We start from the raw sequence: 14,757 nt of genomic DNA, 5'->3' as shown, positions 1-14,757 counted from the left end.
ACTCTGACCTCATTAGGCCCCAAACATACACTGGAGGAGCAAGATCGGCCCCAGAGGAACTGACATTTTCATCTCTGGTAAGGATGGGCATCTGAGGGGCTCAAATGGACCACTACGCAACCAGAAAAATAACTACCCTTTCCACTATAAGTGTGTCTCTGGCGTGTGCTCTTCAGAGTGATAGAGATGAAGACTGAAGAGAAGAGAAGGGTTGCCAGCAGCAATCAATCAGCTGATCAGCCTTTTGAGAGAGGAGATGATACTATGAAACTCGCAACCCAAGTAAATGAGAGTGCGAGAATCCGTCCCCTAATACTTCACAAACTATGAAGCCTCTCTCTCCACTTAGGTCACTTGTCCATGGCTACCAGACGCTCTGACTCCATTTTTTCATGGTCTATTCTCATCAGCTTCTGGTTTTTCTTCTTTCTGTTTCTCCTTTCCTTTCTGTCTCTGCCTTTAACCTTTTACCCCCATTTTTATGGGGTCACAATATGGAACTGAAAGGTTTTTTAAACAGTCTCAAAAAATATTCTTGGATAAAATTGGGTAATCTTCATTTTTTAAATCAGGTAAGTCATATTTTACATGTATCTGTATGTTTCTCAAAAAACAGCTCCTTTTCCATATTGGCCTTCATTAATTTAGGGAGTCCGTGGCCTTACACTGGGAGGTGGGGGGACTTTCCAGTCATCTACAACATATAATTACCTGTCTTCCTGAGAAAATGGAACGTTAACTGCAAGTTACCTTTTTGACAACTCTTCTTCCATGAAATAATACAAATTGTCAACTTAAAGAACATCACTAAATTCACTCAAGCCTATTTTACAATTTGAGGTGACACAGATTCTACAAAATAGAGAAAGGAGTTGTCTTGGTTTGGCTTATATTCTAGAATAGCTGAATACCCAGTTACCAAGTTAGTTATTTAGCTAACTTCTCCCATCAGATGCGTACTTCTACTTCCACATTCCTAGAGGCCAATTTAAAGCAAAAACCAAAACGTTTCATACAAAGCACATTCCTAGAGGCCAATTTAAGGCAAAAAAAACAAGAAACAAAAAACAAAAAAAACAAACAAACAAAAACAAACCCAAAAAGCAAAACATCTTAATCTTTATAAAGCACAGTAAATGTTTCCAGCCTGTGTTAAAAGAGTGTTTTAGTTGGGATTATAAACACAGGGCACAAGTTTGGGTAAGGGAAACACACTCTTCAATTTCTTGCTCTAGAAAGAGCTGGTATTACATTTGGGGATAAAAGGGAGGATTGCCCCCCCTGACACGAGGTTTTAGAACATTGCCAACAAAGGTCATGATTAGATAACCCAAGTGTTACTATACTTAGAAAACTGCTAACAATTTTCAGACACATCCTAACTCTTCTGCATTTCTTGCAACCAGCTTGAATAAAACCCAAACTTCTAATTTAAAAAACAGTAGAGATCTAACAGCTAGAGTATAATCGGCTTGCTCCAGACTTACTAATACAATCCTCAGATATCCAATCAAAACTCCTAATCATACCTAACAAACCTCTCTATCAAGTATTTTTTCCTTCAATTCTTCTAAACCTATATTCTCATTACTGGCTCATCCAGCTACATAACACGCAAGTATATGAGCACAGAGCTGAAGTATATATGTATACACACATACGTGTATATATACGCGCGTATATATACACGTGTATATATACGTATGTATATATATACACGTATGTATATATATACATATATAAGCTGCACTCTCAAGCCTCCATCACTGTCCGTGTTGTGGACAGCATTTACTTCAAGATGAATGGAAGTTTGCCATGTGGATCAGGAGAGAGAGGAGAGCAGCAAAATGTATTCCAGGCAGATCTCTCCCACTGAAGACAGCGTGCCCTTCTCTTCTTTCCGTGCCTTCAAATTGCATCTCTTCCCCAAAGCACCGATTAAAATTCAACTCCACATAGCCTTTTAAAACTGACACCAAACAAATCTAGGAATTTCAAGAAACCCCAATATATTCATTTTAGCATTCTGTGACAGTAGTTTTCTTGCACATTTTTAATATGTTCCTGTAAATGTTCATCTTGTCTACCCTGTGTAGTTAGAAGCCCCACAAGGACAAAATTCCTATTTTCTCTTTCCAAACATAAAGTATTGTTTTCTTCATACAGTGTACTGACTGACTAATCTGAAAAATTCTAAATAAGAGACTATCCTTATATGAGAAATAGGATACGGAGGGAGAATGATCACCCTAGCAGAAACAAGGTTTTGTTTGTTGCCTTTGTAAGGCACCACTGCGAGTTCAAGAATGTCTCCAATATATACATGGTGGATTTAATAAGAACACCTTCACTCATATGTTATAGCCCTGGATTGTAATAAAACACTGACTTGCCATTTGTAAGTTAGAAGGGGACGACATAAGTTCTCACCTGTCCTTGGGGAAAGGATTTACTTTGCATGCCTCCAGCAAAAATTTAACAACTTCAACATGACCTACAAAACAAAACAAGTAGATTTTAGTATTGAGTAGAAACTACATCTGGAAAAAAAGATGAACGGTTCATAGATTACCCTCTGCAGCAGCTACATGGAGTGCTGTTCTAGAGTCATAGTCTCGCTGTTCCATGTCCATGGCTGATAGAGCAAATCTGAAAATGTGTAAGAACGGCTATTCGTTACATATAAAATTTAATTCACACCTGTAACATTTACCCCATCAGTTCCATCTAAGGTCTTGTGTTCCATCTAAGGTCTTGCTGTCCTCTATCAGGCTCACTGATGGGGATGTGAGGGCCTCTGGGGCAAATGCCACTTCCTCTCTTTTTGGATACAGGGAAATGTTCATTTCTCACAGAATTCAGCTTCATTACATTATTGTTCAAAGAACAGTGGCATACTAAAGTTTGTGCCTCAGAAGGGCAAGAAACGAACACCTATTACTGAAGTTAAATGCTTTCACTATTTAAACATTTTACACTATAGTTTACAAGTACTAATCAGACTTCGATTTAATTTTTAAAGTACACTTTTAGAAACAATTGACATAGAACATTATGTAAGTTTGAGGTACGACGTGTTGGGTTTGATACATTTATATACTGCAATATGATTACCACAGTAGTGTTAGCTAACCCTCCCTACAACATCACATAATTTTTTTTTTTTGTGGTGAGAACACTTGAGATCTATTCTCTTAGCAACTCTGAAGTTTGTAATAAAGTACTGTTGATAGACGTATAATCTGACTTTTAGACAAAGGTAGAAATTAAGCACAGATATTTTTCCATGCTAAAATTCAGTTGCAACTCTATACAAGAGATCTTATGTAAAGTACACAGGCCTATGCAACCTTTCTAACCCCGGTGATGCGCAGAGCACTAAATGCCCCTATCTTCACTCCCCCTTCACCTCCAAAGATGGGAAAGGGAAGGTAAATGGGGACTGAGATAGCATTATTCAACTCCAATGAAACACTACATTAATTAGCCAGATTTGTTGAACAGTCTCCACTTGGGAGAAAAGAGGTCTGGGCTTTTCAGGAGGTAGAAAAGGACAAGACTACACAGGAAGTCTAAGTCACTGGAGATGGGGATTTAACAAATTTGTTCGGATCATTTTCATTAGAGAGAAATAGAAATGAGACTTTGGCCTTAAAATGGCCATTTGCCCAGAAGCAACTTTATAAACCTCTGTAAACCGGATGCTAAGCCATATGCCACCATGTTAACATACCTTCGAAGTGCAGATACATCTCCAGTATACGCAGCGAACAAAAGGTTTATCACTGACTTCACCTGTGAAGAAAAGAAAGTTCAGGCATCCACAGGGGAAAATAAACATATAGAATGTATTCCTGTCACCAGTAAGTGACTTCCATGTGCTCTGAACACTTCAGCTGGGTCACACGCAGTTATCATAAGTACACATCTATAGCCAAACAGAATACCCATGTGTGTTTTTTTTTTTATTGAAATAGAGGATTAGGAGAGAAAACTCATCAATAAAGATAAGCTATGTGAAGGAAGGAACGGAATGACACTGGCACAGACGTGGGAACTTGGGACCTGTGAAACACACACAGGGCAAATGAAAACTATTCAGAACCTTTCTAATTTGGTTTGTCTCAGTATTTTGAGTGGACTTGTATACTCGTAAGATTCACATCACATCTTCGTTAGAAACTAAATCACACAATATAAACACCCAATCCCTGCCAGCAATCACTGTCCTCACCAATCACCAATCACTGTCTTCTTTGGAAATCTTATGCGACAACATTCAGTATTAATCACCTTAAATTCACGGACTATACTACACTGGAAAAACAGTCGTCCGTACAATGCCCAGGTAGTATAAACTGGGGGCATTCTCAGAGCCTAGGACACTGCCTCTCCTCAAAAAGTGGGTAAACTCCCCCGATTTTAAGTCATTGCTAGTGAGTGCTCCAAGACTTCAAAGTGTATCTTTTGACAGCTATCCACTTGTTTGTCCTTAAAGCTAAGGAAAAGGCTAGATATCCTAAAAGGTCCTTAGATTTTGGTTTGCTTTCATAGAGACTTTATCCAAACCTGTTTTTGAGAAACTATTGAATAACGCATGTAAATACTTCATGAATTCTGACTTTTGTCTTTTGCAACTTCCAACGGACACTGGACTCAGCGGTAGAAAACAGGAGTTTAAATGGAAGGATAGATAGTAACCCAGCTATTCACCAACAAAGCCATAGGCCTGGGAGCTGTGCTTTCAATAGCTTAACCTGGACATTCCCCCTTTCCACAACGGCTTCCCTTTCCCCAGGGCTTTCCTTTTAAATCAATCTGGAACTGGCCATCGCTGGACCTCTCTAGGTCAGCATGTTCACAATGCGCTCTGTAGAAATTGTCCACAATGCTCCATTAAAACAAGGGCGGGGGGAGGGTCCTGTAGTCAGGTATTTTCTTAAAAGATTAAAATCCCATTCGTAGAGATTCATGGGCATATGAATTCTCTGTAAAGTTCTGCAGTACAGGAACCTAACTAAGCACACTCCCCAAATTTTACTATTGTTGTTGACATTACTCCAGAAAACCTTACTCTAATTCCTTCAGTCCATTTGCTTCCCTTGCAGCCACTCTTTACTACTCCCGCCCAGCCTGCACTCTGTAGTTAATCTCCTGCTAATCCTAAATCCACAACACTTCTCACTGGAGGTGGAGGGAAAAGCTTAACAGAATCACACAGAATGTTCTAAAAATACATATAAGCATCTCCCCTCCCATGTAATTGTCCTATTCCCACACCTCAATTTGATACATTTCAGGAAAAACAGCTTTTTGAAAAATGTCTCCAGGTAGTTTTGATAGGCACTCTTCTGGGTTACGAACCATGGTTCTAAGTGCCCTTAATTTTTTTTCTTTTCTTTTCTCTTCTCTTTACTTTTCTCTTTCTTTTCTTTCTTGCTTTCTTTCTTCCTTTTTTTTCCTTTCTCTTTCCTTTCTCTTTTTTAAAATATGAAATTTATTGTCAAATTAGTTTCCATACAACATCTCTCTTTCTTTCTTTCTCTGAAATTCTCAATTCCCCTATGCTCTTGTGCCCACAGAAAAAATACTGATGAGCTATTAGAAATTATTCCTCATGTTTCCAGCTGGTCTCTCATCATGGCTTGACAATTTTTTTTTCTTATTGATTCCCATCCCCACTTTCTTCAGGCCTTTAATACCAGTGGTGCCCCCTAAAACAGATGACCCTGACCACAGATTTACTAAGAGAACCAACTGTCCTCACTTTTCCTTCCTCTATTATGCAAAACATCTGTTTCTGATACCCATTTTCCCTTCCTTCTCTCCAAACCTCAAAGCAAAACAGATCTATCCTTTCTCATTTCTGAGACTAACTTCTTTACCTATTCCTTTAAACATATATCCTCCAGATTCCCTAACCTTGCTCCCTCATTTATCCTTTTTGTTTCTAGTACCTTCAACCTTTCCCTCCTTCACTGGTACCCTTATTGTTGCCTTAATACAGACACAACTTCAGCCTGTTTTGAAAAAACAACATATAACCCTACTGTTACCTCCTTTCAGTGCATATTTTCTGAAAGTAGTTTGTATTATTAATTCCCTGCCAATTGCCTCCACACCATTACCTGTACTCTCAAAAGCTCCAGCGGCCTTCTGAAGCCCTGCTTCTTGATGACCTCCCCAACAAGCCCTTGTCCTCTTACTCCTTGTCTTTACACAGTGTTGATTACCCAGATCTTCCTCTGGTTTGCTTTTATACAGTTATCTCCCACTTTCCACTACCGAATAATACGCCAAAGGCAGTCTCCATTTTTTTTTTAAGTCTAATTTTCCTCAAAGATCTCATACATTCCTTTTGCCAGAATGATTTCCCAATCTACGTCGTTAATCTAAATCTTTGTTCCTAAGCCTTAACTCAACAGTTCCACTTGCTTGTCATACAGCCATTTCAAACTCAGAAATAGCAAACCTCCCTACAGCTCTGATGGCTCCCCACCAAGAGTCCATCTCCATCTGCCCACTTGACATTGCCTCTAGGATGTTTAACAGGCATCTGAGACTTACACAGAAAATAGAACTTGATTTCCACCCCCAGTCCCAGTTAGCTCCTCTTATGGTCTCCCTCATTTGGGGATGACACTACCAGCCACCCAGTTGCTCAGGCCAAAACCTGAGTTAGCATGCTGCATTTGACCGCACAGGTTGACCCCTCCTCAAGGATGCCTGACCAAGGCGCCCAGCCTGAGCTCCTCTCACCCAGCTGTGGTGTCCAGCACCCAAGTACATCTGATGGGAGGAAGGGAGCCTTCTTCATACAAATGTGCTGAGAGGGTCTGCTTATGCAAAGGCAAAACTAATTCACACAAACCCACCATATAGACCCTGGCGATATTCCTTGAGTCTATTTCTCACAACCCACATCTAGTTCATCAACACATTTGCTCTACCTCCAAAATATACGTGGAATGAAACAAAATATATATGGAATCCCATCACTTCTCACCACCTCCCTTATATCGCCCTTGGCTCTGAACCACCACCTTATCTATCACCTGGAAGCCTGCCATAGCCTCCTAACTATTCATTCCCCTTGTCCGACTCTGCTGCTACAGGGATCTTTTGAAAACAGATCATAATAGCACTCCCAGTGACTTCCCATCATACCTAAAAAAATTCAAACTCTTCCCATGGCTTTCAGGACACCAAATGCAACTACTCCCCAGTTACATTGTTGTTCTCATTCCCGATCACTCTGCCCTGTGCAGTTCTCCACCGGCCAGGCGGTCTCCTTGCTGGTCTGGGGGCTACCCTTGCTGTGCTGCTGGGGATGCCCCTTCCCCAGAGAGTGAGGAGGCTCCCGCCTTCATTTCATTTAGGTCTCTACTCAAATGTTACCTCACAGATTCTAAAACACTGCCCTCTTTTTCATCATCCCTTATCCCTAACCCTTGCTTTTTCTCTTCAGAGCACTTATCATTGACATTATCTATCTATCTATATCTATACACATAATCAAATATATGTAATTATATATTTGACATTATATATCTGACTCTATATATATATGTGTGTATATACACACACACACACACACATATATTTAAACTTGTTTGTTGTCTCTTTCGCCCATTACATGTAAGCTCCATGTGGGCAGAGACCTAATCTTTACCCCACTATACCCCAGTGCCTACAACACATAATTGGTGCTCATTAAATATGTGTTGACTCAAATCAACACACTGTACACCTTAGACTTCCACAACATTATACATCAATTATACTGCAATGAAAAGAATCCATTTACTGGCTAAATCAATATTCTCTCCCAAAACATCAAACATATTCAATTTGTTACCATCACTTGGGGGATTAAATTATAATCATTATTAATTCTCCTGCCTCCCTTAACTTTTACCTCAAATATCATTACTAAATTTATTCAGTCCTCCTAACTGCTGCCTCTGCTTCTAGTTCTTCCACCTGCCAGAACTTTCCCACATATTTCTACCCATCTCAAAATACTGCTCTGATCAGTTAAAGGTTTCTCAGCAAGAGAGTGTCAAAAAGTTCCCAAATCAATCTTGATAAAGTTTAAATTCTTTAGCCTTGCATTCAAGAATCTTCACTCTGGCTAACTCATTTTTCTCTTTCCACCTCAACACAACAAAACTGGTCTTAGTACTACTCTTGTTATCTGTCTATGCCCCTTTTTCTCCTTTTGGGAACACCTAAGATTCCTAATCAAATCCTTCCCTTCCCTCAAGGGCCAGCTTGAAAGCCTTTGAAAACCCCTTCTTTGCTACCACACTTCCCCAGGCATCTCATCCAGCATTCCATGTGACTTGTTGCCAGTTGCCTACATAGTGTTTGTGACGGCATATGCCAAGGAGTCATCAGATACCGTATCTTCCTCTACAACCCTTAATGTACCTTTTGCTCCTACTAAGCCACAGTACATACCTTTTATTGCCTGAAATCATCTTTTCTCCACCCATTTTTCATTACAGTGTTCATTCTTAGCTCCTCTTCCTGAGCCCTACCTCACAATCTCCGGTCAGAAATCATCTCTTTCTCCTACATTTGCCTCATTGCAGCACTATCACACATTATATATTTACTTGTGTATGTTATCTCTTTACTACTCAAAAGAAATCCAGAATTTTGACGTGCACACCACTGATATATTAACCACCCATAGTTCTTATTCTTTAAGGTATATTAGTCCTTCTGAGCAATAAATCCCTGATGTTTATTTCAGTGACTGCATGCATGCACTAAATCCTGTTTAAAATTCTGAATTTAGACCAAGCTAGTTTGAAGGGATTTTATTATATATTGTATATATCACTTAATTATTCAATATTTCCGAAGTTCTACAACTCCTAATAAGTCCCAAGAAAGGCTAATTTTAGAATATAATCAGTTCATTGAGAGTATAAGAATACTTTGTTCATAAGCATGTTTCAGCTCAGAGAGAGAAACATAAAATGAGAATAAATCAGAACACTGTAATGTACAGAGGCTTTGTGACTTATCGGCTGGGGGCAGGGGGAGAGGGAATACTAGCTTGTGTTAAAACAATTATTAAAGAATAACATGGAGTTTAGTATTCTTCCCATGAAAACAAAGGCTAGTTGCAGGGCTGACTTAGTACAAGTCCCTGATCAAGACAGGAATGAGCTTGATCACAAAATGAGTGCCATTCACTCCAAGACAGAAAAACACAGGCACAGGCACCATTTAAAATTAAAGCCACATTTACTCCAGCAAATAGTCACATATATTTTTAAGGTTTGCATAAATCACGAAATGAGCTATGGGTAGAATGCCAAGAAAGAAAATGGAAGTTTAACAGTTTTCAGACAGCAGATGGGAGTGTTATTTCATTTAGGGACAGTCCAGTCCACTTCCTGGTCTTGTTAAGAGAGTGCCACAAATATTCCCAGCTATCTTGTCACACCCTCTGGGATGACTAGCATTGTAAACCAAACTGAAGGAGGAGGACACCCTATTAGATGATGACTCATGCAACCCAAGCCAGCTCTTTCAATGGATGTGGGTGTGCTAACCATTGATCAAGTCTCGTTCTCCTAATTCCCCAATGGATACTTGAGTTATGTTACTTTTAAAATACCTTGATATCAAGAAGGCCAGTCTAGAAAGCAATGACTTAACAGTAACTGCTGAGACAGAGTCATTGGTTTGATGCATTATTCCTCAGTACAAAGAAGCAGAGCATACATAGTTCAACAGGGGCCTACAGAAAGGAAGGGCTCCAGAGTTTAATGTATGCCTCCCCATAGTAAAGAGAAACTTCACCTGGGCATGAAGTTTCACCTGGGCATAAACCTTGACAGATTAAATGTCAACCAGTTTTCCCTTCATACTGCACATTTTCCAGTTCTACTACATTTTCCTTATCAAATCTCTGTGTCAGAACCTCCCAGAACCAGACAACCTTATCTTAGTTTATTTATACAAAGTCATGACAACAGTAGGACAAAAATGTTACAGTTCACATGAGGTCATTTAACACTAGCATGCTTGGCATAGTCAAATAGCATTTCTTTTTTTTTTTTTTCCAAAACAGCTAGAAGCAGTTAGAGATTCTGTCAATTTTACAAGTCTAAAACAAGACATTCCCAAACCTCCAATCCTATCATTCTATTCATTTTAAGCCTGTTTAAGAGTGGAATTATGTGACTTTTGTCTCATCTCAAATGCCTTAATTCTGTACCAGTAGCAATTAGAATTACATGATCATATCACTTTGCACTTACATACTGCGTGACCTTGAAAAAGTCAACATTTTGAAAAGCCGTAATTGTTTTTAAACATTCCTGACAGGCTGGCTGTAAAATATAATTATAGATTTTTTTACTTATTACTACCGTTGAGGTTAAGGGCGTTGGCTCAAGCTCATATAGCATTTGAATTAGTAATGTAGCTGGGCTACATTCTCAATTCTGTACAACTAGACCACGGTGATGTGAGTCCTTAATAGACCTCAGACTGTTATCCAAAGGACAGAAGGAAACCGAAGGATTAAATAGCAATTTAGCTCTAATCCATAAAGGTCCTTTGCTAAATATTAGAAGGAAAGAGGGGAGGGTGGAAGGGAAGAAGCAGAGAAGAGAGACAAAGAGAGAGGGAGAGAGGATTGACTCATTAGCTTTACACTTTACTCCAGGTATTTTATTTCCAACTCTGCTACCAACTGCAACACTGTAGTCTCCCTTGTTTTTCATCATTAGTTTCTGCTTAAATACAAAGACTAATTCAGCCCTTTGGTTAGGAAAGGCTTTAATGAAAAAGAGCAGGTAACTGAAAAGCCATCCTTGTGTTCCCACCACTTCCAGTTTGACGTAAGCTGCTCTCTCATTTCCAGCTCACTGAAGTATCTGTTGCTGTGGAACAGATACTCTTCTTCGTCTGTTAAATAAACCATCATCATTCCAGATCCAGTTTTGTTTTAAAAGCTTCACGCCAACTTGGCCTTTAAGAGCCTTTAAATGAAAAGAAGTTTGAGGCCTTCTTTCATAAATATTTTTCTTAAGGGCAGGTTATTAAGAAATACAAACCTATTATAGTATAGCTAAAGAAAAATTTTAAGTTGTCAGCAAATGTAAACTAATCGCTTGCCAACAAGGGTAGAGATATAAACCTGCACAAGGTGTATGTGAAAACATTTCCTCTTTCCCTTATTTAATATTCATATAAATATTTAACATGAGCTTATTTAATATCATATGGACATGTAAAACAAAATTATACTACTTTTATGATTAGAAAGTCGAGGATGAGTATGAGGCTACATGTTCCTAAGCTTTTCCACTGACTTATTCAGACACAAATATTAATCTACTATATACAGACAAAATTAATCCAAACTGACACGATCAGAGGATTAGAGAAAATCCTTTAACGGAATAACAGTTCAGCAATCTCATGACATTTCCAAATTTTTACACAAATGCAGGAGGTTAGGTTCTCATACAGTAATTTTAATAGAGAGGAGTAAATTGAACAGTAAATTTTACTCTAAAGAAGAGTACAGAAATTTCACTTACAAAATACAACCTCAAAATGGCAGCTCCAAATACTGCATTCTGCTCTTGACTAATGAATAAACAAACTGTCCTAAGCATACTATTTTCAAAACTTCTCAATGAACAGATTAATCTGAAATATTTTTATTTACTCTTAAACTAAGAAGTCACGATTCTATCAAAGAAATCTGACAACCCGTGAAGATAAAAATTCAGATTATACACTAGTTAGGGAAAAAATAGCTAATATGAAGCACCTACTCTCTCTGGACTGAGCTAAATGTTCTACGTATTATTATGCTATTATTACTCAAAGGATTAGGAAACTGAAGGCTAATGCATTTAAATTAACTTGAGCAAAGTAATAATGCTGGCAAGTGGCAGAGTGAGAGCTCACGACCAGCCTGATGCTGGGATTCGTGCCGTCTACCACTACAAGGGACCTCCTGGGCCAAGAGATTTCCTGACAAAACATGAGATGAGATTTCCTCACCAATACAATACCAAGACTAAAATCAGAAAAGGGCAACTAAGGGAAAATTCATGGGGAAATCAGAGATACTAATTTTCTGTTGAGGTGCTAACCAAACTAACCAAAAGGCATTTTGTTGTTAATTGAAAAGAAAATAGAGGATCAAACAAATATTCAATTTGGCATATCAATGCCACAAACAGAAAAAAAGTTAAAGATATCTTCATTCTTTGCTTTGAAGTATCTAAAAGTGAAGTATGAGTTTTGGGTTAATGTGAATACAGCAAATATATGATTGCTACAGAATTTGCAGCAAATAACTTCTTATCTCAGTGGCTCATGAGAGTCTGGTAAATGCCAATGAATGGCCTAAAAAGATACCAATGAGCCAATAAGCAACCCTCCTTTTATATCCAAGCATAAATGCAGCTAACAACCTATCTTTGCATGGCATGACAAAGAGCAATCCTAATTAACAAGTCAGCAACAAAAGAGGATAAAAATCAAAACGAGCAGGGACAAAGGCAGCTTTCTCTGAACAGAAGTGCATTTTTCATGTGGCAAACCTAAGAGTATTTGCACTGCACAGACAAGTATCAAAGTTTCATATTCACTTTCTTCCCGGTTCTCTTTCTCTCTTATACAAATATTTGTAAAACTCCATGAAGATTAGTTAACATTACATTAGTATGTTCAAATACAGGACAAAGTGCCACACTTCTGGGATGATGAAGTGTCACGTTCATTTATAATTATGAACTAAAAAAACAAGTATGTAAAACCCCAGAAAGTCAAAGAAACTAAAAGCAAAGAATAAGACAGGAAGAAAAGAAACTGGTCACCAAATCTTTGTACATAATACTTTAAAAAAAAAAAAAAGGATCAGGGCAACAACAATCAAAAGATTCTCACACTGTCTGGTATAAATTTAAAAATAAATATACACAAGGTCCCTGAAAAGAGATGGGGCTCTCTTTTTGCCAAAAAACAAAACAAAAATTTGGCAGCAATAAACCCAGAATTATGTTTTCAATTTAAAGGATCCAGCTCTCCTTTGTACGTCCTAAATATTGCTACTACAACAAAGCAAGGCACAGGGACATGAATATTCATTCCAACCACAATACATTCTTACTGACTGCTTTGATTTTAGAAATTTCTCGTTTTTGTTGGTCTCCAGAGAGCCATACTTAATTTTCTCCATTCTTCAATGTCTATTTTACAGTTGTATTGCGGGAAGTGTGACATGCGAGCTTTATGGATAACACACAGAACAAGCACAATAACAATATGTTTCTCTAGTGTTTTCAATTTTCAAAGGACTTTCATAGGCATTGTAATATCAAATGATGATAACAGGCTCCTCTAGCACATAATACAAGGAGCCTCTGGAGAACAGGATATTTTTAAGATCCTCAAAAATAATGCAGTGTAAGACTGTATGAAAAAAATATATATAATTAGGCCAAAAAAAATCACTCCATCACCATTCTCAGGGCCTTATCATGAGACTGCTTAGCATGTATCTGTATTTTAACATTCATAATTATTATCGGTAATATTTTATATGAAGGAAGGAGAATGGACGTGGCAAAATTATATACAGCACTCACCTGTTAGTGTAAGTTACATTAGTTGAAAATTCTTTAAGTAGAACCAAATTCTAAAAGGAGAAAAGCCTACATTCATGTCTTCTATGTAGGGAGCGTATAAAGTAGATTCCAAAGCCTACTTTTAAAATCACTATCCGGTAAATGCTCTAAAATCCCTTGCCTGATCTTCTGCAGCTCCTGAACCTAAATTTGGAATGCAGCCACAGGATAATGGCGGGGCGGGGGGGGGGGGGGGGGGGGTGGCAACAGAGCAGATTAGCATCCCTGCAAACCCATGGTACCAACCTCAATAGTATTGTGACAACTACTGCTTTATTTCCTTCAGCTCTGCCCCACCTTCCAAGAATAAACATTTCCTATCTTCTCTGTGCCCTGAAACCGCACAGCCTCCCTCCAACTCCACAACTTATTCTCAGCATAAAGCCTTTCATCCACTTCAGGAAAATGGAAGCCAATGGGCAGAAACTTCCTCAACTTCTCCCTACCATACCTACCTACTGCATACCTACCTACCTGCCTGCCTCTCAATGTCCTATTTTATTGAAGGAGATACTCTTCCTCCTACCATACCTAAATCCTCCGCTGATGCCGAGCTCCATCTCTTTCCAGAGACATCACTTTGTTGTCCATTTCCTCTTTCTTGTATCTATTTTAAGCTCTCCTTCTTTACTGGGTCTTTTCTATCAGCAGCCAACCCTGCTCTACTCCAGTAGTTCCCCGGCCTTCAAATCTCGAAGCCAAGAAAATTTTCTTAATAGTGGAGAGGAGATTACCAATATGGGCCACCCATTTCTTATTTTCTGAGCACAAACAATAAAGAAGACTACTATCTACTAACATCATTTACTAAATAAAAAGACATTTTAGCACCAAAAGTAGGAAGGACATTATGTAACTGGACACCTTCATCTTATTTAATGCTTATCTGTTTTGTACGGTTGACTCTTCCAAATTTCTTGCAATACTTTCTCTCCTGGACTTCTATTATGGTATGCTGGATTTTCTCCTAATGGGACATTTTTCCCCAGTGGGAAACCTACTGTTCTATCCTACTTTTTATTTTTAATGTTAAATTTTGAGTATCTGTTACTTCGTTTTTAAAAAAATGTTTATTTTCGAG

The 14,757-nt window shown here is 38.4% G+C and overlaps 1 protein-coding gene across 2 annotated transcripts in view; it reads right to left on the bottom strand.

Moving 5' to 3' along the window:
• GLS (glutaminase) overlaps positions 1-14,757 on the bottom strand; it is an 85,542-nt gene that overhangs the window by 4,959 nt on the left and 65,826 nt on the right. For both annotated transcript variants that reach the window (XM_042949484.1, XM_042949487.1), the window contains 3 exons: positions 3,734-3,795; positions 2,573-2,649; positions 2,431-2,494 (listed from right to left, as the gene is read on the bottom strand). In XM_042949484.1, coding sequence (XP_042805418.1) covers positions 2,431-2,494; positions 2,573-2,649; positions 3,734-3,795 — 203 coding nt within the window. The remainder of the gene's footprint in view (positions 1-2,430; positions 2,495-2,572; positions 2,650-3,733; positions 3,796-14,757) is intronic.

The sequence above is a fragment of the Panthera leo genome, chromosome C1 (assembly GCF_018350215.1).
Source record: "Panthera leo isolate Ple1 chromosome C1, P.leo_Ple1_pat1.1, whole genome shotgun sequence".
Lineage (NCBI taxonomy): Eukaryota > Metazoa > Chordata > Mammalia > Carnivora > Felidae > Panthera > Panthera leo.
Note: the sequence above shows the minus strand (reverse complement) of the source record. Positions and strands in the feature narration are given on the sequence as shown.